The 22,456-nt window shown below is 44.5% G+C and overlaps 1 protein-coding gene across 1 annotated transcript in view; it reads left to right on the forward strand.

The window, feature by feature from the left end:
* HNRNPLL (heterogeneous nuclear ribonucleoprotein L like) overlaps positions 1–22,456 on the forward strand; it is a 289,432-nt gene that overhangs the window by 181,781 nt on the left and 85,195 nt on the right. Inside the window, 3 exon segments of the mRNA XM_029596807.1 lie at positions 3,909–3,994; positions 4,367–4,463; positions 4,549–4,621. Of these exon segments, the coding sequence (XP_029452667.1) occupies positions 3,909–3,994; positions 4,367–4,463; positions 4,549–4,621 (256 nt within the window).

Genomic DNA, 22,456 nt, shown 5'->3' on the forward strand with positions numbered 1-22,456 from the left:
GGGTAACTTGTTGTTGCAGCTGTTACTACCCTTAACCAATAAGCCTTATACTTGTGATGTAACTCAATATTGCTCTCTGCTTCAAATGGCAACAGCTAACGGGGAATTGGACTCAGGAACCAACAAGGGCCCTGATTTTATCAGTTTGGGAAACTAAGTATGTGGGTAACTTGTGTTATGAGGGAGACCTGTATGGCACGGCTGGTGCTACCATAAGCTTGCTGGGCAAACTGGATGGACAATTTGGTCTTTTTCTGTCGTCGTTTTTATGATTCATGTGTCTTCAACAAATGTCTTGCTGTGGTGGTGGTGCTGCACTACTTGGGGTGCATGTGTATCCCTAGCTGGTCAAGAGCACAGAATCGATGGTGTTGGAATTACTGGAGTTCGTCATCAATTAACCCAAATCCAACATGCAAGTCACAACTCAGGCAAGAGCCTTCCTTTCACAACAGAGGGCTGTCACCTTGATGTTTGCAGTGAAAAGGATCAAGATGAGTCAGCAGACATCAGCATGGAACATTTTGAGGATGTTGGACCTTATGGTATCAACTGTCCATGTCACTCCTTTGGTACTTCTCCACATGAGGAAAGCCCAATGGACTCTCAAATCACAGTGGTTCCAGGCCATCCAAAATTCGCAAGACAGCATCTGTGTCACACAACTGCTCGGGGAGACACCTTTTTCCTGGTGGCAAGTCAATTTGAATTTCAAATTTCTCTGGCTGAACTTGTCATAAGAACATAAGAAATTGCCATGCTGGGTCAGACCAAGGGTCCATCAAGCCCAGCATCCTGTTTCCAACAGAGGCCAAACCAGGCCACAAGAACCTGGCAATTACCCAAACACATAGAAGATCCCATGCTACTGATGCAATTAATAGCAGTGGCTATTCCCTAAGTAAACTTGATTAATAGCAGTTAATGGACTTCTCTTCCAAGAACTTATCCAAACCTTTTTTGAACCCAGCTACACTAACTGCACTAACCACATCCTCTGGCAACAAATTCCAGAGATTTATTGTGCGTTGAGTGAAGAAGAATTTTCTCCGATTAGTCTTAAATGTGCTACTTGCTAACTTCATGGAATGCCCCCTAGTTCTTCTATTATTCGAAAGTGTAAATAACCGAGTCACATCTACTCGTTCAAGACCTCTCATGATCTTAAAGACCTCTATTATATCCCCCCTCAGCAGTCTCTTCTCCAAGCTGAAAAGCCCTAACCTCTTCAGCCTTTCCTCATAGGGGAGCTGTTCCATCCCCTTTATCATTTTGGTTGCCCTTCTCTGTACCTTCTCCATTGCAACTATATCTTTTTTGAGATATGGCGACCAGAATTGAACACAGTATTCAAGGTGTGGTCTCACCATGGAGCGATATAGAGGCATTATGACATTTTCCGTTTTATTAACCATTCCCTTCCTAATAATTCCTAACATTCTATTTGCTTTTTTGACTGCTGCAGCACACTGAGCCGACGATTTTAAAGGGGGGATTTTAAAGGGGGGATAGAGGTGTTTAAAATCATGAGAGGTCTAGAATGGGTAGATGTGAATCGGTTATTTACTCTTTCGGATAGTAGACTAGGGGGCACTCCATGAAGTTAGCATGGGGCACATTTAAAACTAATCGGAGAAAGTTCTTTTTTACTCAACGCACAATTAAACTCTGGAATTTGTTGCCAGAGAATGTGGTTCGTGCAGTTAGTATAGCTGTGTTTAAAAAAGGATTGGATAAGTTCTTGGAGGAGAAGTCCATTACCTGCTATTAAATTCACTTACAGAATAGCCACTGCCATTAGCAATGGTTACATGGAATAGACTTAGTTTTTGGGTTCTTGCCAGGTTCTTGTGGCCTGGATTGGCCACTGTTGGAAACAGGATGCTGGGCTTGATGGACCCTTGGTCTGACCCAGTATGGCATTTTCTTATGTTCTTATGTTCTTATGATGCCTAGATCTCTTTCTTAGGTGGTAGCTCCTAATATGGAACCTAACATTGTGTAACTACAGCAAGGGTTATTTTTCCCTATATGCAACACCTTGCACTTGTCCACATTAAATTTCATCTGCCATTTGGATGCCCAATCTTCCAGTCTTGCAAGGTCCTCCTGTAATGTATCACAGTCTGCTTGTGATTTAACTACTCTGAATAATTTTGTATCATCTGCAAATTTGATAACGTCATTCGTCGTATTCCTTTCCAGATCATTGATATATATATTGAAAAGCACCGGTCCAAGTACAGATCCCTGAGGCACTCCACTGTTTTCACTGAGAAAATTGACCATTTAGTCCTACTCTGTTTCCTGTCTTTTAACCAGTTTGTAATCCATGAAAGGACATTGCCTCCTATCCCATGACTTTTTAGTTTTCGTAGAAGCCTCTCATGAGGGACTTTGTCAAACGCCTTCTGAAAATCCAAATACACTACATCTACCGGTTCACCTTTATCCACATGTTTATTAACCCCTTCAAAAAAATGAAGCAGGTTTGTTAGGCAAGACTTCCCTTGGGTAAATCCATGTTGACTGTGTCCCATTAAATCATGTCTTTTGATCTTGAGGATAGTTTCCACTATTTTTCCTGGCACTGAAGTTAGGCTCACTGGTCTATAGTTACCCAGATCACCCCTGGAGCCTTTTTTAAATATTGGGGTTACATTGGCCACCCTCCAGTCTTCAGGTACAATGGATGATTTTAATGATAGGTTACAAATTTTAACTAATAGATCAGAAATTTCATTTTTGAGTTCCTTCAGTACCCTAGGATGCATACCATCCGCTCCAGGTGATTTGCTACTCTTTAATTTGTCAATCTGGCCTACTTCATCTTCCAGGTTCACAGTGATTTCATTCAGTTCGTCTGATCCATCACTGCTGAAAACCATCTCCGGAACTGGTATCTCCCCAACATCCTCATTAGTAAACATGGAAACAAAGGAATTCATTTAGTCTTTCTGCAATGGCCTTATTTTCCCTAAGAGCCCCTTTAAACCCCTCTGTCATCTAATGGTCCAGCCGACTCCCTCACAGGTTTCTTGCTTTGGATATATTTTTTTAATGTTTTTTTTATGAGTTTTTGCCTCTATGGCCAACTTCATTTCAAATTCTCTTTGCCTGTCTTATCAATGTTTTACTTCCCACGCTTTTCCTCTCACTCTTCTCTACTGCCTCACTCAAGCCCTCTTTCCTTCCCTCCCTTCTCACTCACCCTCTGTCTTCCCTTGCCCTCTCCCCTTCTCACTCAGCCTCTTCCCTTCTCACTCAGCCTCTTCCCTTTCACTCACTCATTTCCCTTACCTTTACTTTGCTTCCCTTCTCACTCACCATTCTTCCCTTGCCTTTTACTTTCACTCACCTTTTCCCCCTTCTCCTCCCCTTACAAGTCTGACCTGGTCTTTTTTTTTTCTTGCTGGCAGTATATGGGAACTCTGCCAGGCACATTATCATTTAGCATCGCTGCAGGGTTACTCTTTTTGTCTGTGGGGTATGGGAGCCCTAGGGCTGCTTTACCTGCCCAAAGGATGTGTGAACCCTGCAGGCATGTCATCCAACGGCACCTGCATCTTGTGCCTTGAGGCAAGGTTAGATGCTCCTGCCCTAAAACTTTGTGCACTGAGGCAGTTACATCACTGTGCCTGATGATAGACCCGCTCCAATCGTAATCTGCATTTGTCAGAGTTCAGTTTGAGATAATGCTAGTTGCTAGGTCCCTGAGTACCTGAACTTCAGAATATTATAGGGTTGTCTTGATTTATTGCTTTATTCTTTCTGTATAATCCCATGCAATAGATTAATCAGCAGAGTTCATATGTAGTCTGCTTTTGTTTTGAGGTGTTTCTGTGTTCTAACATAATAGTTTGATATTATGTAGTAGTTGCTTATTTTTTTTTCTTTTCTCTCTATAGGACGTCTTGTATACTGTATGCAATCCAGTTGGAAAAGTAGAGCGTATTGTTATATTTAAGAGAAATGGAATACAAGCTATGGTTGAATATCCTTTATTGTAATAAGTCAATAGCTTTTTAAGGTGTGGTTTTGTTTGGTTTTTTTTTTTGTATGGAGGTCTCTAAATGGATGCTATTTTTCCTCCCCCCAAAACACAAATAGATGGGTTTTTCTAATATGTATGAAATGAATAGAAGTGTGAATACTGTAAACAATTGACTTTCCAGTTGCCATTACCAATTTTTTCAGGGATACTATTTTGATTGCTTTACTTAAATGTATTTTTGCTGCAATCCTCTCTCCCCCACCACTACTAGCTAGTGTCTATAACATAACATTACTTTGATTGTTTATTTAAAAAAAAAAAAAAATGTATAGTATCGGTGAAAGTGTGAAAATTTTCCTTAATATTCTCCACATTTGATTCAGTGTTGGGTGCCCAGAAAGCTAAAGCAGCTCTCAATGGAGCAGACATATATGCTGGTTGTTGTACACTAAAAATTGAATATGCAAGGGTAAGACTTGTCTCTTCTGTGTATGCATTAACTTTTACTATTGTATAACAGATGTTTCAGGCTAATACTGTTCATGTCTTATTAGCCAACGCGCCTTAATGTCATTCGGAATGACAGTGACAGCTGGGACTACAGTAAACCATACATGGGCAGAAGAGGTAAGCATTTTATGAGAACATTGTTGATGAGTTCTATTTGATTGTACAGATTAATGTAGTCACATGATTAGTTATTGTAATGAGCCATACAGATAGAATAAGTGTTGGTGAAAGTTTGTGGCAAACTCTTCATGTAATCCACAGAAAAGAATGACACTGAGATTTAGTTCCCCCCTACTGTGGTGAACTGAGCTATTTAGTTCAACAAGGAGGCCACACATGCAGGCACGCCCGCAGCACATGGACTTGCATTTCTCCAAGCAGTTCTCATTCTGTGGAGGAGAGGAGTATGATGGCAAACTTGCACGCTGCAGCTTCATGGAAACGACCTTTTTAAACCCCAAAGTTGGACAAAGCATTGAGAAGGCTAGAGGAGGACTCCAGCAGGCTGACTCTACACTTCATCATGCACCACATCGGCATCATCAAAGAGCCCTCTGAAAAAGCCTCACTTGCAACTCACCTTGTCTGCATACTGCATGCATCACCATCATAAGCTTGTAAAAGAGGACACGTACAAGTACTTCAGATTTGCATGGGATGAATCCCTTGCTAGACTGTATCCATTTATCCAAGATTATGTGAACATTGTATTTGCTTTTGTATCAATACATCATTAATTGCAATGTTCTTTATTTGAGCAGTGTAAATATTGTCTTATTGCAAATAAAAAAATTTGTAGACAGTGGGGTTTGGGTTGGTCCTAGTAACATAGTCATTCACTTTTTTTTAAATATTGAGGAGTAGAAGTTGGGTCATGCATATGTGGTGCCAAGGCAGTTTGATTTTTACTATTGTAGTTTTCTCACTATGAAACTGTGAAGACTGATTTTTGTTTCTAATAATTCCACATATAATTGCTTACATTTTAGAGCTTGAGCAGTCCACCTCTAGATTGCAAATTAAATTTGGTAATCAAACTTTTTAAAGAACCCCATTGCCCTTGTAAGAGAGTTGTTAACTAGGATAATCAGTAGGCCTCATGGGCAGGTGAGTTACATACATATTGAACTTTGGAATCAAAGATATATTTAGAATATTGAAACTGTAGGACCATTCTAACAGTTTCACAGGTTAGTTCCCCCATGACAATTCATATTCAGAAGTTTTATTCTTAATAGGAATACTGGGCTGAATTAATATTTATGCCTCTGTTTATAACACTGTTCATTTATAAAATGAAATGCATCACAGATTTCAGTCAAACTTGGATCTTGTAAAAAGTTAACAAAGGGATACAATATTGACTAGCAGTTAAATGTCACTGTTAGAGGTTTTCTTGCCAAACATAAAAGGTTATGAGGTAACAGTTATGACAATAGAGTGATTGCATTCTTCAGTATAACTGCCTTTATGGGGAAAGAGATAATAGCTTCCCAATTGCATATTGATTTGGCATTCATATTTGCTTTCCTTATTTGAGCTTATTTTAAATGCAGTAGTTAATATATTGCTATAAATACTGGGTGGATGTGGGAAGGAAGAGGTTCTTATTATATATTGAAACTTTTTGAAGATACTTTCTTGCATCATTTAAAATTCAAGGTTTTCCAATGAAACATAGAACTATAAGATATTCATTATGTTCCATCTACAAGATAATTTATAACATACATATCCCATCTACCATAATTATCCACTGGCTATAAACTTTGTGAGTGACACTGCTTATGCAATTTTGTTGACTCCTTGGTTTGCTTTGTTGATATAACACAGGTTTACTAAAAGGACTGTCTTTTATTACCATGGTATAGTTTTGAGGACAGTGACATTTTACTGTAAATTCATAACCTTGGGGAATGCGTCATTAATGCACTGTTCAGTTACTTCCCATCAAATGTGTGCGTACAATAAATATATCTGTACCTTTGTTATATACTCTGTGTTTACTGATTGTGAAACCATGTAATAATACAGGTTGTTGTTCGATTATGCTGAAACTTCTTGAAAGGAGCCCTCTTTGAAAATGTGTGCTGTTGAAGCTAATAGTATGATTCAGGTACTGTCTTTCAAAAAGTACTGCACTTTTCAATCTGTTAAAATAGTATATGGGTAAATCCTAATGTATAATGGTGCTTATAGTGTTTTGTGATGTCAGTATATGAATACAAGGTAGTTCTTCCTTAATTTTTGTTTGTTTATATTGAATTTGCCTAGGCAAAAGTGTCAGTGTTCAGTAGTTTTAGTAATATAGATTGATTTCATTTTTTAACTTGTATCTTTCAACTGCCATGATACTATGATTTCTGGGAATCTGAATTGAGTGGCTCTATTTTGTGGCTCATGTGACTTTCACATTTCATGTAAAATATTTACCAGAAAAATCCCTCTAAAATCAAGTGGATATGCTAGTAAATATTGAATTAATGAATCTATGCTTATGCTTTTGCCTCTTAGCCTATACTAGTAATTATATTAATATTCTGATCTGATTTTACTATAAGTAGTGCCTGCTTTCAGGTCCTGCCAGATTCTGTTGATTTGATTATTTTTTTCCTTCATTTATCAAGGTGACTAGCAGAAACTAGAAGCTAGAATTGTGTGCAAAAGTTTAGACACCCTTGTCAAATTATGTTACAATGAATCTCTAAGCGAACAGATGAGACAGACTCTATTTGGTACAAAGGTAAACATGGCATCTTTCTGCAAATTTGAATGCAAAGTTACTATTTATTTGTAGTTTTTTTTTTTACAGATTCAAAATAAGAAAACAGGGAATATGACACGTACAAAAGTTGTGCACCCTTTCAGTCAGTATGTTGCAGCACCTCCTTTAGAAGAAAAAATAGCTTCCAAATAATTCTTGTAGCTATCTACCGTAAGAGTCTTCCAATTCTTCCTTTTGGAATTTTTTCCCATTCTTCCTTGCAGAACTCTTCTAGCTCAGAAATATTCTTAGGTCTCCTTTCATGCACTGATGTTTATTAGTTTTTCTATACCGACGTTCGTAGCAAACATCACATCGCTTTACAACTTTTTATCAAATGCACAATTAAATACATTTGAAATTCCAAATACAGGTCATAGAAACGAAATACAGAAAATACTTTAAGAATATATAAACTAAATAAGAACATATTAATGTCTTAAAGATAAAATATTTAAAACTATATAAGAACAAAATTTAAAACTTAAAAAGAGCATATAAAATAAGACAACTAAGACGTTTTTAAGCATAAGCTTTAAGGGATTATAGTTAAGGAAAAGCTTCTTGAAATAACCAGGTTTTGATTCCTTTCTTGAAGGTTCTAATGTTTGCTTCAAGTCTTAGGTTTTGTGGTAGGGAGTTCCATAGTTGTGGACCAGCAATAGATAATGCTCTTTCTCTCACCGTGTTTGTGTGCTGATTTCGGAGAAGGAATTGGCAGTGTACCATTATTCGCTGATCTGGTGGATCTTTGTGGGGTGTGGAACTGTAGGGTGGCTGAAAGCCATTCCATTTTTTCGTTATAGAGGGTCTTATGAATTAATGATAGTGCTTTGAATTGAATCCGATAATTGATGGTAGCCAGTGTAGCTCTTTTAAGATCAGTTATATGTTTATTTTTCCTGGTGTTAAAATTCTGGCTGCTGAATTCTGTAGGAGTTGGAGCAGTCTAGTTGCAGGTAGACCTAGTAGTAAGGCATTACAATAGTCAGTTTTTGAAAAGATGAGCGCTTGCAGGACTGTTCTAAAATCTTGCTTATGTGAAAAGGGTCTTAATCTTTTTAGAACATTTAGTTTGAAATAACCATCTTTAATAATAGTATTGATACACCGCTTTAAATTAATTTTGCTGTCAAGCATGACTCCAAGGTCTTTTACTTCGTGTGTAATAGGGTATCTTTTGGAGTTATTCAATACTTCAGCCTCGATTTGATGTTTGAGTTTTCCTCACAGATTTTCAATAATAAAGTGTGAAGACTGTGAAGGCCATTCCAAAACCTTCATCTTTCTTTCCTTCCTGTAAGTACCGTATTTTTTGCTCCATAAGACGCACCTGACCATAAGACGCACCTAGGATTCAGAGGGGGAAAATTTAAAAAAAAAAAAATTGTGCTAAACCGGCTCTGCGTCTGGGCGTCTTATGGAGCAAATTAGGGGAGTGCATAGCTTTTTTTTTTTCTCCCCATTTTGTTTTCGGGTCTGGGGAGGGCCATTTCGGTCTACTCCCCAGATCAGAAAACTTTTCTTTCTCTGGGAACCCCCAAAACCCCCCCCCCCCCCATCCCAACCCTTTAAATTAACAACCTCCACCCCCCTGACCCCCCAAGACCTGCCGAATTAATTTCCTGCAATCCCCCACCCTCCTGACCCCCCCAAGACCTGCCAAACGTCCCTGGTGGTCCAGCGGGGGTCCAGGAGCGGTCCGGGAACGATCTCCTGGGCGTGAGCCGTCGGCTGCCAGTAAACAAAATGGCGCCGACGGCCCTATGCCCTCATTATGTCACTGAGACCGACCAATAGCAGCGGTCGGTCTCAGTGACATAGTGAGGGCATAGGGCCGTCGGCGCCATTTTGTTTACTGGCAGTCGACGGCCCACACCCAGGAGATCATTCCCGGACCCCTGCTGGACCACCAGGGACGTTTGGCAGGTCTTGGGGGAGTCGGGGGGGGGGGGGGGGTTTGTTAGATTTTTGTTTGGTTTTTTTTTTTATATTCGCTCCATAAGACGCACATACATTTTCCCCCCACCTTTGGGGGGAAAAAAGTGCATCTTATGGAGCGAAAAATACGGTACTTCAGGGTTGATTTTCAGGTATGTTTTAAATCATTGTGTTTGAAGATGAAAAGAGGTGGATATTTTATTGATTTCTTTACTTACCGGTTGGACATGAGCTTCTAGGATATGTTTAGTTGAATCCATTCTTCTGCATAATATTTCCTTTGCCACTGGCTTCCACATAACCCCGAGGTATAACAGATCCAACGTCATGTTTAATGGTTAGTAGGGTGTCCTCTTTTGCAGAAGCTTCACCCTTTTATCTCCAAATGTATCATGTGGTTATGGCTGAACAGTTCAATTTTAATTTCATCAGTCCAAAGCATTTTGTTCCAAAAAGATTCAGGCTTATCGAGTGTTTTTTGGCATACTTTCGACCATCACTTTTGTGATGAGCTATAGAAACGGTTTTCTTCTGACAATTCTCCCATGCAGATCTTTGTTGTATAAGCTAGTGATTCCCAACCTTTTTTGTATTGTGGCACACCCAACATATAGGGTTCATTTCATAGTGGCATACCACCACCTTCACAGTGATAATCTTCTCTTCCATATCATACCATCTCTGGCATCATAACCTTCCCTCTCCCGATATCCCTTGCTATCATCATTCTCCTAGGTCAAGCAGAATGGTAGTCCTCACACATGGGTGACATCATCAGATGGAGCCCGGCACAGAAGACTTATATCAAAGTTTCTAGCATGCCACTGTCCACACAGGGTCCCTCTCCAATCTCTTCTTTTCCGTGGAGCTCTTCTCTCGCAGTTGTGGAGCTCATGCTCTATTTTTGGTATTGGAAAGCTTTCTCTAAATCGATTCATCACATTTATTTTTTTTCTCCTGTGCTGGGTCCCTCTCCATTCCCTGGCTTAGCAGGTGGCATGGTAAGTTTTTTGTTTTTGTTTTTTCTCCTGTGCAGATGACTCCTGCTGGTTCACCTCTTCTGTGGCCGCTGGTCATTAACCTCATACTGGGCCCTTTTTGTAATGGCCTCGTCGGGGTTTTGTCAGTACACCCAGACCAATGTCGCTCACGGATCCGCATGAGGTGTGTGTATCCTCTGCCTGGGGGCATTGCACAACGTTCGGGGTGTCGTTTTTGCGACCAGATGACCCCCCCCCCCCCCCAAGGTTTGGCATGCCTGCCTGGATAAAATGGAGAAACCCTTCAGGTCGAAGAAGTCTGAGCCCTCGACTTCGGCATGAGGGGCATCAATGCCAAGAGGCCGAGAGGAACTGATGAACACCGAGCCTTCACTCTCCATCCCTCTACTGGGGCCCTTGATGGAGCAAGACGCCGGGGATCGGCCATCATCAGTGTCTTCGCGCTCCAGGAAGTCGGGGTTGTCTCTCCTTAGCACTGGGGAAAGACCGGGCCGAGCACCATGGGAAGTTCAGGAAACAGTCATCGGTCTCAGTCTACGCACAGTATCTAGCTTGGGTCAGCACTGGCACCTGCTGTGATGCCCCAAAGCGATCCCGAGAGGGGAGAAGGCACCACCCTCCATCGAATCCAGGAGCTCCAGGTGTTCTCCCACCAGTGCTGAGCACCAATCCCCCTCAGGGCTCCGAGGAAGATCTGGTGACGACTACCCCTCCTCCATCCGTTCTGTCTTTGGCAGATTTCCAGGAGGAGTTGGAATGCAGGGTGCAATTGGCAGTTGTTTGAGCCCTACAGGGCATCGAGCCGCCGGCCCGCCAGTGCTTCTACTGGTGCCAGAGCCTGCACCCTCGATGTTGGCACCACTGCTGAAACGCCTCTGTCCCTCTGGCGTCCTCCCTACACAGCTGCTACCGGTGCCTGGGGGTCCATCGATATCCCAGTGGCCACCGTTGCCGCCTCCATCTGGGTTGATCCCCATTGTGGGTTTCTCCGAGGAAGAAGGTCCGTTACAGACCACAGTACCATCGAGGCCTTTGGTGCCGCGGCCGGCGTTACCTGGTCCGGTCTCGGGTCCTTCGGGGGGGCCTCTGCCCTCTGTTTCCAAGCAGAGAGGCCTGGGTGTTTCCGGGTGATCTTAATGAAGAAGACATTGTGTGACCCGTGGGGGGACGACACCTCAAAGTCTTTGTATGATGAACTCAGGTGACCTCCCCTTGGACCCATCTCCTCTAGAAGAGCGGCGTCTCTCCGCCTGAGGACCTGACCTTTGCAGGGTTTGTTCGGGCCATGGCAGAAACCATTCCATTTCAGCTTCTGATGGAAGAGGATGCCGGGCATAAGATGCTGGAGTTTCTCCAGTTTGTCGATTCCCCAAAGGAGGTTGTGGCTGTTCCCGTCCATGACATCTTCAAGGAGTTCTCCTTAGGATTTGGGAACATTTCATCTCTGTACCCCCTGGTAAATCAGAAGGCTGATGCTGTTTATTTAGTGCAGCATGCCTTAGGGTGTGAGAGGCATCAACTCCCTCATCAGTCAGTGGTAGTGGAGTCTGCCCTCAAAAAGGCCAAGCTTTCCTGCACCCATGCCTCCGCTCCTCTGGGACAGGAATATATGGCACTGGGAAAGAAGGTATTTCAGGGTCCCATGTTGATTGCCCGTATTACTTCCTACCAGCTGTACGTGACGAAATACTTGAGGAATCTCTGGAAACAGGTCCAGGAGTTCTCCAAGTACCTGCCCCAACAGCAGCAGGACACCTTGTGGACAATTGTCCAGCAGAACCTGGAATGTGGCAAACAAAGTCTGCTCCACCTACGTGTTTGAAACGGCAGCTCAGGTGGCAGCAGTGGGCATCGGTGCCCGCAGGATGGCCTGGCTCCTTGCTTCTGACCTCCGGCTGGAGGTCCAGGAGAAGCTCGCAGACCTGCAATGTACTGGTGAAAACCTCTTTGGTGGCAAGGTGAGGGATGCTATGGCACAGTTGAAAGATCAAAAACCACCAATGTACTGGTATCTTATTAATATAGCACACTGTCGCCAAATATACTTATGTAAGACCCTCTAATCACGAGCAGGCAATTATATGATCAACTCGTTTGTCATAGGGGTCTCTGTTACTTTAACAATCCTCCGTATATTTTGTTTTCTTAGTTTTTTAGTTTTTTTAAAAAGTTACCACGATAATTATAGGGCAAACATCCCAACTAAAGTCATATGGGTAATATTGAAACGGATACTTATCCACACTGAAAAGGTCCCAGATAACCCGACATGGCCATGTTTCGGACAGCAGTCCTGCTTCAGGGGAATGTTGGAAACCGATTCAGAAATCCATCTTCTTGTGGCTCAGCGATCCATCTTCTTACGGTGCATTTATCCGTGCAAATCCTTTTTTCAAAGGCGGGCTGGATTTCAACCCGCTACGCCTTTGAAAAAAGGATTTGCACGGATAAATGCGCCGTAAGAAGATGGATCACTGAGCCACAAGAAGATGGATTTCTGAATCGGTTTCCAACATTCCCCTGAAGCAGGACTGCTGTCCGAAACATGGCCATGTCGGGTTATCTGGGACCTTTTCAGTGTGGATAAGTATCCGTTTCAATATTACCCATATGACTTTAGTTGGGATGTTTGCCCTATAATTATCGTGGTAACTTTTTTAAAAAACTAAGAAAACAAAATATACGGAGGAGCAAAGAGCTCCTGGCTCTCAGAGAAAGAGTCCGATCTCTGGAGGCTAGAGTGGCAGACCTGGAGGAGCTGAGGGAGACAGAGAGGTATATAGATGAGACCTTCAGGGACATAGTAGTCCAGTCCCAACTTCAGACTGGCAGCCCTGGTGCTGCCTTGGAGGAAGAAGGTCTCATAATGGGAGAGCACCAACCAAATGTAGCAGGAAAGGATCCTGTAGCAAGGATCTGCTCTCTAGGTGATGCATTGTCCTTTCGCACTGAGGATATCTCCCCAAGGCCTACTGCCCAGGAGGGAAGGGTTAGGTCGGCCGTCATAGTTGGTGATTCGATTATTAGGAATGTAGATAGCTGGGTGGCGGGTGGGCGTGAGGATCGCCTGGTAACATGCCTACCTGGTGCGAAGGTGGCGGACCTCACGCGTCACCTAGATAGGATTTTAGACAGTGCTGGGGAGGAGCCGGCTGTCGTGGTACACGTGGGCACCAACGACATAGGAAAATGTGGGAGGGAGGTTCTGGAAGCCAAATTTAGGCTCTTAGGTAGAAAGATTAAATCCAGAACCTCCAGGGTAGCATTCTCTGAAATGCTCCCTGTTCCACGCGCAGGTCACCAGAGGCAGGCAGAGCTCCGGAGTCTCAATGCGTGGATGAGACGATGGTGCAAGGAAGAGGGATTCAGTTTTGTTAGGAACTGGGGAACCTTTTGGGGAAGGGGGAGTCTCTTCCGAAGGGATGGGCTCCACCTTAACCAGGGTGGAACCAGACTGCTGGCGCTAACCTTTAAAAAGGAGATAGAGCAGCTTTTAAACTAGAACAAAGGGGAAAGCCGACAGTCGCTCAGCAGCGCATGGTTCGGAGAGATGTATCTTTAAAGGATACTAATGATGCATTAGAATTAGGGCATCCCGACAGTGAGGTTCCAATAATTAGAAAAGTAGTCCAAGTGCCTGTAACTAAAAACTCACCTGAGCTAAAAAATTCTAACTTATCCCTATCAATTAAAAAGCAGAATAAAAATACAATCAAAAAACAAACTTTGAAATGTTTGTATGCTAATGCCAGAAGTCTAAGAAGTAAGATGGGAGAATTAGAATGTATAGCAGTAAATGATGACATAGACTTAATTGGCATCTCAGAGACATGGTGGAAAGAGGATAACCAATGGGACAGTGCTATACCGGGGTACAAATTATATCGCAATGACAGAGAGGAGCAGTCGGGAGGAGGTGTGGTGCTTTATGTCCGGGATGGCATAGAGTCCAACAGGATAAACATCCTGCATGAGACTAAATACAAAATTGAATCTTTATGGGTAGAAATCCCTTGTGTATCAGGGAAGACTACAGTGATAGGGGTATACTACCGTCCACCTGGTCAAGATGGTGAGATGGACAGTGAAATGCTAAGAGAAATTAGGGAAGCTAACCAAATTGGTAGTGCAGTAATAATGGGAGACTTCAATTACCCCAATATAGACTGGGTAAATGTATCATCGGGTCACGCTAGAGAGATAACGTTCCTGGATGGAATAAATGATAGGTTTATGGAGCAATTGGTTCAGGAACCGACGAGAGAGGGAGCAATTTTAGATCTAATTCTCAGTGGAGCACAGGACTTGGTGAGAGAGGTAACGGTGGTGGGGCCGCTTGGCAATAGTGATCATAATATGATCAAATTTGATTTAATGACTGGAAAAGGAACAGTGTGCAAATCCAAGGCTCTCGTGCTAAACTTTCAAAAGGGAAACTTTGATAAAATGAGAAAAATTGTTAGAAAAAAACTGAAAGGAGCAGCTACAAAAGTAAAAAAATGTCCAAGAGGCATGGTCATTGTTAAAAAATACCATTCTAGAAGCACAGTCCAGATGTATTCCACACATTAAGAAAGGTGGAAAGAAGGCAAAACGATTACCAGCATGGTTAAAAGGGGAGGTGAAAGAAGCTATTTTAGCCAAAAGATCTTCATTCAAAAATTGGAAGAAGGATCCAACAGAAGAAAATAGGATAAAGCATAAACATTGGCAAGTTAAATGTAAGACATTGATAAGACAGGCTAAGAGAGAATTTGAAAAGAAGTTGGCTGTAGAGGCAAAAACTCACAGTAAAAACTTTTTTAAATATATCCGAAGCAGAAAGCCTGTGAGGGAGTCAGTTGGACCGTTAGATGATCGAGGGGTTAAAGGGGCACTTAGAGAAGATAAGGCCATCGCGGAAACATTAAATTATTTCTTTGCTTCGGTGTTTACTGAAGAGGATGTTGGGGAGGTACCCGTAATGGAGAAGGTTTTCATGGGTAATGATTCAGATGGACTGAATCAAATCACGGTGAACCTAGAAGATGTGGTAGGCCTGATTGACAAACTGAAGAGTAGTAAATCACCTGGTCCGGATGGTATACACCCCAGAGTTCTGAAGGAACTAAAAATGAAATTTCAAACCTATTAGTAAAAATTTGTAACTTATCATTAAAATCATCCATTGTACCTGAAGACTGGAGGATAGCAAATGTAACCCCAATATTTAAAAAGGGCTCCAGGGGCGATCCGGGAAACTACAGACCGGTTAGCCTGACTTCAGTGCCAGGAAAAATAGTTGGAAAGTGTTCTAAACATCAAATCACAGAACATATAGAAAGACATGGTTTAATGGAACAAGTCAGCATGGCTTTACCCAGGGCAAGTCTTGCCTCACAAATCTGCTTCACTTTTTTGAAGGAGTTAATAAACATGTGGATAAAGGTGAACCGGTAGATATAGTATACTTGGATTTTCAGAAGGCGTTTGACAAAGTAGCTCATGAGAGGCTTCTAGGAAAAGTAAAAAGTCATGGGATAGGTGGCGATGTCCTTTCGTGGATTGCAAACTGGCTAAAAGACAGGAAACAGAGAGTAGGATTAAATGGGCAATTTTCTCAGTGGAAGGGAGTGGACAGTGGAGTGCCTCAGGGATCTGTATTGGGACCCTTACTGTTCAATATATTTATAAATGATCTGGAAAGAAATACGAGTGAGATAATCAAATTTGCAGATGACACAAAATTGTGCACAGTAGTTAAATCACAAGCAGATTGTGATAAATTGCAGGAAGACCTTGTGAGACTGGAAAATTGGGCATCCAAATGGCAGATGAAATTTAATGTGGATAAGTGCAAGGTGATGCATATAGGAAAAATAACCCATGCTATAATTTACACGATGTTGGGTTCCATATTAGGTGCTACAACCAAGAAAGAGATCTAGGTGTCATAGTGATAACACATTGAAATCGTCAGTTCAGTGTGCTGCGGCAGTCAAAAAAGCAAACAGAATGTTGGGAATTATTAGAAAAGGAATGATGAATAAAACGGAAAATGTCATAATGCCTCTGTATCGCTCCATGGTGAGACCGCACCTTGAATACTGTGTACAATTCTGGTCGCCGCATCTCAAAAAAGATATAATTGCCGATGGAGAAGGTACAGAGAAGGGCTACCAAATGATAAGGGGAATGGAACAACTCCCCTATGAGGAAAGACTAAAGAGGTTAGGACTTTTCAGCTTGGAGAAGAGACGACTGAGGGGGGGATATGATAGAGGTGTTTAAAATCATGAGAGGTCTAGAACGGGTAGATGTGAATCGGTTATTTACTCTTTCGGACAGTAGAAGGACTAGGGGACACTCCATGAAGTTAGCATGGGGCACATTTAAAACTAATCGGAGAAAGTTCTTTTTTACTCAATGCACAATTAAACTCTGGAATTTGTTGCCAGAGAATGTGGTTCGTGCAGTTAGCATAGCTGTGTTTAAAAAAGGATTGGATAAGTTCTTGGAGGAGAAGTCCATTACCTGCTATTAAGTTCACTTAGAGAATAGCCACTGCCATTAGCAATGGTTACATGGAATAGACTTAGTTTTTGGGTACTTGCCAGGTTCTTATGGCCTGGATTGGCCACTGTTGGAAACAGGATGCTGGGCTTGATGGACCCTTGGTCTGACCCAGTATGGCATTTTCTTATGTTCTTATGTTCTTAAAGTAACAGAGACCCCTATGACAAACGAGTTGATCATATAATTGCCTGCTCGTGATTAGAGGGTCTTATATAAGTATATTTGGCGACAGTGTGCTATATTAATAAGATAACAGTACATTGGTGGTTTTTGGTTTGTTTACATTGGTGTGCACTGGAACACACTGGTTGGTGTGTGCGGGTTATTTGTGTGACAGTTGAAAGATCACCATGAGACACTTTAGCATCTCTCTGCCAGAACTTCAGACCCGCCATTCTCTGCTTGGAAATACTCGTTGCAGGGTCCGAGGAGGTCTTTTTACCACCAGAGGAAGTATCCTCCTGCCTCCCATGCCTGTTCTCAGTGCATGGGCTCTAGGGGACGCTCTAGGCAGCAGTGGAACCCCAGCCCTCAGCCAGCTGAACCCCACTATGAGGTTTTGACTGGTTGTCAGGGCGCATAAGCCAATTGGCCAATACCCTGATGCCGAGCCCTCTGGTTGGAGGCCAGCTGTGGTTCTTTGTGGACCACTATCCCAGTGTCACCTCAGACCGGTGGATCCTGTCCATGGTTCAAGAGTATCACTTGAACTTCCTAGGTGTTCCCTCAGACTCTCCCCTGTGCCCCTCTTGGGGTCTATCCTTGCATCAGGAAATACTCTTGACGAGCTCTCCGCCCTAGTAACAGCCAGACCAGTCGAACCCGTTCCACAGCAGTAGCAAGGGCAGGGATTCTATTCTTGCTATTTCCTGATTCCAGCGAGAACTGGGGGGACTCCATCCTATTTTGGACCTGAGAGCCTTGAACAAGTTTCTAAGAAGAGAAAAGTTCCAAAATAGCCCTCTCTGGGTACCCTGATTCCTTTTCTACAAATAGTGGATTGGCTTTGCTCCCTCAGTCTGAAAGACACATATGCCCATATTGAGATCTTCTCTAGTCACAAATAGTATCTTCAGTTCGTCGTGGGTAGAGGCATTTCCAGTACAGTGTGTTGCTGTTCGGCCTCACCTTGGCCCTACATATCTTCACCAAGTGTCTGGCAGTAGTGGGTGCACATCTCCGCCGTCTGAGGGTGCAGGTGTTCCCCTATTTGGACGATTGGCTGGTGAAGTGTGTCACCCAGGAGGGAACACCGGTCCCTGTACTTGACCATTCGGGTGTTGGAGTCCCTGGGGTTTGTCATCAACTACCCGAAGTCCCATCTTACTTCATTGCCTCAGCTGAGCTTTATCAGCTCCTGGCTGGATACAGCTCAGGCTAGGGTCTATCTTCCTCGTGATCGGGCGCTTGCTGTGGCCTCCCTTGCAGAAGTGGTTCGCTGGAGCCAGCAGGTCTCAGTACACCACTTGCTCAGACTTCTGGGTCACATGTCTGCGTCTGTCCATGTTACTCCCCTTGCTCGCTTACATATGCACAGAGCTCAATGGACATTGTGGTCCCAATGGCAGCAGGCCATCCAGGACCTCCAAGTCCACATCTGTGTTACTCCGGCTCTCTGGACCTCTTTATCTTGGTGGGAAAGCCTGCCCAATTTGGAGCAGGGGGTGCTGTTTCAGTGTCCCCCTGCCCAAGTAGTGCTTACCAAGGATGTGTCACCCTGGGTTGGGGCGCCCATTTGGAGGGGCTCCCCACTCAGGGTCTGTGGTCTGCTTGGAAAGCCCAGTGCCAGATCAACTTCCTGGAGCTTCCAGCAATCTGTTATGCACTTCAGGCGTTCAGGGACCGCCTACTCAACAAAGTCCTGATCCAGATTGGCAACCAAGTGGCAATGTGGTACATCAACAAGCAGGGAAATACAAAGTCGTTCCTTCTGTGCCAGGAGGCACTTCAGATTTGGTCTTGGACTCTGTCCCAGGACATACTGCTGTGAGCCATGTATCTTGTCGGGATGGGGAATGTAGTGGCGGACTGGCTGAGTCGAACCTTCAAGCCCCACGAGTGGTCCCTGAATCAGAAAATAGCAGATCAGATCTTCCGCCTCTGTGGAACTCCGGTCGTGAATCACTTCACCTCCTCCTGCAACAGCAAGGCGAAACAATTCTGCTCTCTGTACAGGGGGAGACTGCAACCAGTCTCGAACGCTTTCGCCCACCATTGGGGCAAGGGCCTTCTGTATGCAAATCCTCTGCTTCCCCTGGTGATGAAGACTCTCCTGAAGCTCTGACAAGACACAAAGACCATGATCCTTATAGCCCCTCATTGGCTGATGCAGATCTCTTTTCCAGAACTGATTGGTCTGGGGACTTCCCCCGACCTCGTCTCTTAGGATCGATGCAGGCTGTACCATCCCTGCCTCAGGGCATTGTCTCTGACTGCCTGGATGTTGAGAGCCTTATTCTGTAGCCCCTTGACCTTTTGGATGATATCTCTCAGGTCCCGGTGGCTTCTACAAAGCCTTCCACTAGGAAGTCTTATGGCCTGAAGTGGAGGAATTTTTCCATGTGGTGTGAGCAGCACATCTTAGATCAGTTCTCCTGCTCCACACCGAAACTGCTTGAGTACCTACTACATCTCTCGGAAACTGGATTGAAAACCAACTCCATCCAGGTACACCTGGGTGCTATCTGTGCTTATGACCAGAGTGTAGATGGTTCGCCCATCTCTGTGCAACCCGTAGTAGAACGTTTTATTCGAGGTCTGCTTCAGACCTCGAATAAAAGGTCTGAAGCAGACGGCCTCAGACTGTGTCCTGGGTCCTCAATGTGGTGTTGGCTCAGCTCATGACAGATCCTTCAGAGCCACTGCACTCCTGTGACTTGAAGTACCTGATGCTTTTGGTCACGGTCACTTCAGTGTGCAAGGTCAGTGAGCTTCAAACGCTGGTGACGTACCCACCATACACGACAACATTTCATAACGGTGGTTCTGCGCACATACCCAAAATTCCTGCCTAAGTAGGTAAAGGATTTTCATCTTAATCAGTCAATCTTCCTACCCACCTTTTTTCCCCAGGCCTTATCCGCACCAAGGTGAACAGGCTCTGCACAGCTTGGATTGCAAGAGAGCCTTGGCCTTCTCCCTGGAGCGAGCAGCAAGCCAAAGGCAGTCTAGGCTACTCTTCATCTCTTTTGACAAGAACAGATTGAGAGTTGCGGTCACCAAGCAGATCCTGTCTAACTGGCTAGTGGATTGCATTTCCTTTTGCTGTGCGCAAGCAGGACTGCAGCTTGCAGGTCATGTCAAGGCTCATTCTGTGAGAGCCATGATGGCTTCGGTAGCCCACTTAAGAGCGGTCCCCAAGCAGAGGTCTGCAAAATTGTGACATGGAGTTCTCTCACACTTTTGTAGCCCACTGCTGTTTGAATATAGGGATGGCCGACATGATAGCAGCTTTGGCTAGTCTGTCCTCCAGAATCTCTTTCAGCTGTAGAGCCAATTCTTCCTACCTAGGGCCCATTGTTCAGGTTCAGACTGTCTCCCTCTGTTACCAACCACATCAGTGTTGTGCCCATTGGCTCCTGGTTAAATGTTGGTTAGTCTTGCTATTCGGGAACAGCTTGTAGCTAGGGATTCACCCATGTGTGAGAACTACCATCCTGCTTGTCCTAGGAGAAAGCAGAGTTGCTTACATGTAGTAGATGTTCTCCTAGGACAGCAGGATGTTAATCCTCACAAAATTTGCCCTCCACTCCACAGAGTTGGGTTTCTTCTGTTTTATTTTTCTCACAGGACAAGCAGGATGGTTGTCCTCACAAATGGGTGACATAGAGATTGGGGCCCAACCACGGAAAACTTCTGTCAAAGTTTCAGGAACTTTGACTGGCCCCTACTGGGCATGCCCAGCACGGCACTAACCCTCCAGCCAGCAGGGGTCTCCCTTCAGTCTTCTTTTTTCCGCGTAGCAGTTGCCACGCGGTTAAGGAGCTCTTACCACATTCCTGACAGGAATCTCTTCAACTACTTTCTTGAAGAAAAAATTGCCCCTCAGGGGTCTCCCTTCTTCAATTTTTCCTCCGCGGTACTTCGGTAAGTTTTTGCCGTTGTTTTTTGTCGACTACCGTCGAGTTTGACCCTCGAGGCCTGTTGGCAGTCGACCGTCCCGCGGCTAAATTTTTGGCCTATGGCCATGGCGTCGGGGTTCCGTCGGTGCCCGGACTGTACGCGTACTATGTTCATCACAGACCCACATAGAGTCTGTGTTTTGTGTTTAGGGAGTGAGCATGATGTCTTAACTTGCACCAAATGTGCCCTAATGACACCAAAAGGTCGCAAGGCCAGAATGGAGAAGATGGGACTCCTCTTCCATGCTCACACTCCGATGCCATCGATTGCATCGACGTCATCGGAACCGGCACTGTCGAAGTCTCATCGTCATCGACAGCCTCCCGGTGACTGTCCGCCATTGACGTCTTCACGGCCATCGACTCCTGTCCCTTCCCCCGAAGATCGAGGGGATCGGAAAGAGAAACATCGCCATCGACGTCATAAGTCTCGGACCGTCGAGGAATCGAAGTCATCAACCTCAGTACTGTCCGAGTCGCCTTCGAAGAAGTCTCGACCAGAAGTGGCACCATCCACTCCTGTCTCGCAGACACCTAGGCAACCCTCACCCCTCCGGGGTTTGGGAGCCGCGATTCCACCGGTGACGGTGGTCCCTCCGGCTCAGCCTCCGCCTCCCTCTCCCGTAGAGCTGGGTCTTGTTACCCCAGCTCTCCGGGCAGAACTGGACCGGCTGGTCCAGGAGGCTATCGACAAGGCGATGCTACGGTTCCAGACTCCTTTGGCACCGACCCCGGCACCGAGAGTGGAACCGGCCACTGACCGATTCCAGCAGCACTGGCACCGCTGCTTGCTCGGATGGAAGCGCTTACAAGGGCCCTTCCACCGGCAATGCCCGGGTCACCGATCTCATCAGGTGGAGAAACACCGTTCCGGATTCCCCCTTCGGGGGTAGTTCCATCGGTGCCTTGTCGTCCCTCGCCACCGATACTTTCCTCGGGGGCGATACGCACATCAGCTCCACCGATGATTTCGATGCCGGCGCCGATTCCTTCGGTGCCGACACCGGTACCGATGCCGGCACCTTTTCCATCGAGAACATTCTCGATGCCCCCGGTAATTCCTTCAAATTTCTCGGAGCCTCAACCGGGGCCTTCAGGTACACAGCCCCCTCATGGACCTACAGGTCAGCAACCTGATTCTTATGACATCTGGGGTGATGATACCTCTACTGACACCGATGATTTGCCTTCACCACCCTCTCCTGTGGAGAGTAGAAAGCGTTCCCCTCCTGAGGACCTCTCTTTCATAAATTTTGTGAAGGAAATGTCGGAGTTGGTCCCTTTTCAGCTTCAATCAGAACAAGATGACAGGCACCAGATGATGGAGTTGCTCCAATTCTTGGATGCCCCTAAAGTCATCATCTCTATTCCAATTCATCAGGTTTTTCTGGACCTTCTAAAAAAGAATTGGGAATCCCCTGGATCTGTTGCTCCAGTAAACAAAAAAGCTGACTCTACTTATCTCGTACAGTCAGCACCTGGCTTTCAGAAACCACAATTAGACCATCACTCTGTTGTGGTAGAATCAGCTCAAAAGAAAGCTAAACGAATAAAGCCACATTCTTCCATA

This window comes from Rhinatrema bivittatum, chromosome 3, assembly GCF_901001135.1.
Source record: "Rhinatrema bivittatum chromosome 3, aRhiBiv1.1, whole genome shotgun sequence".
Taxonomy (NCBI): Eukaryota; Metazoa; Chordata; class Amphibia; order Gymnophiona; family Rhinatrematidae; genus Rhinatrema; species Rhinatrema bivittatum.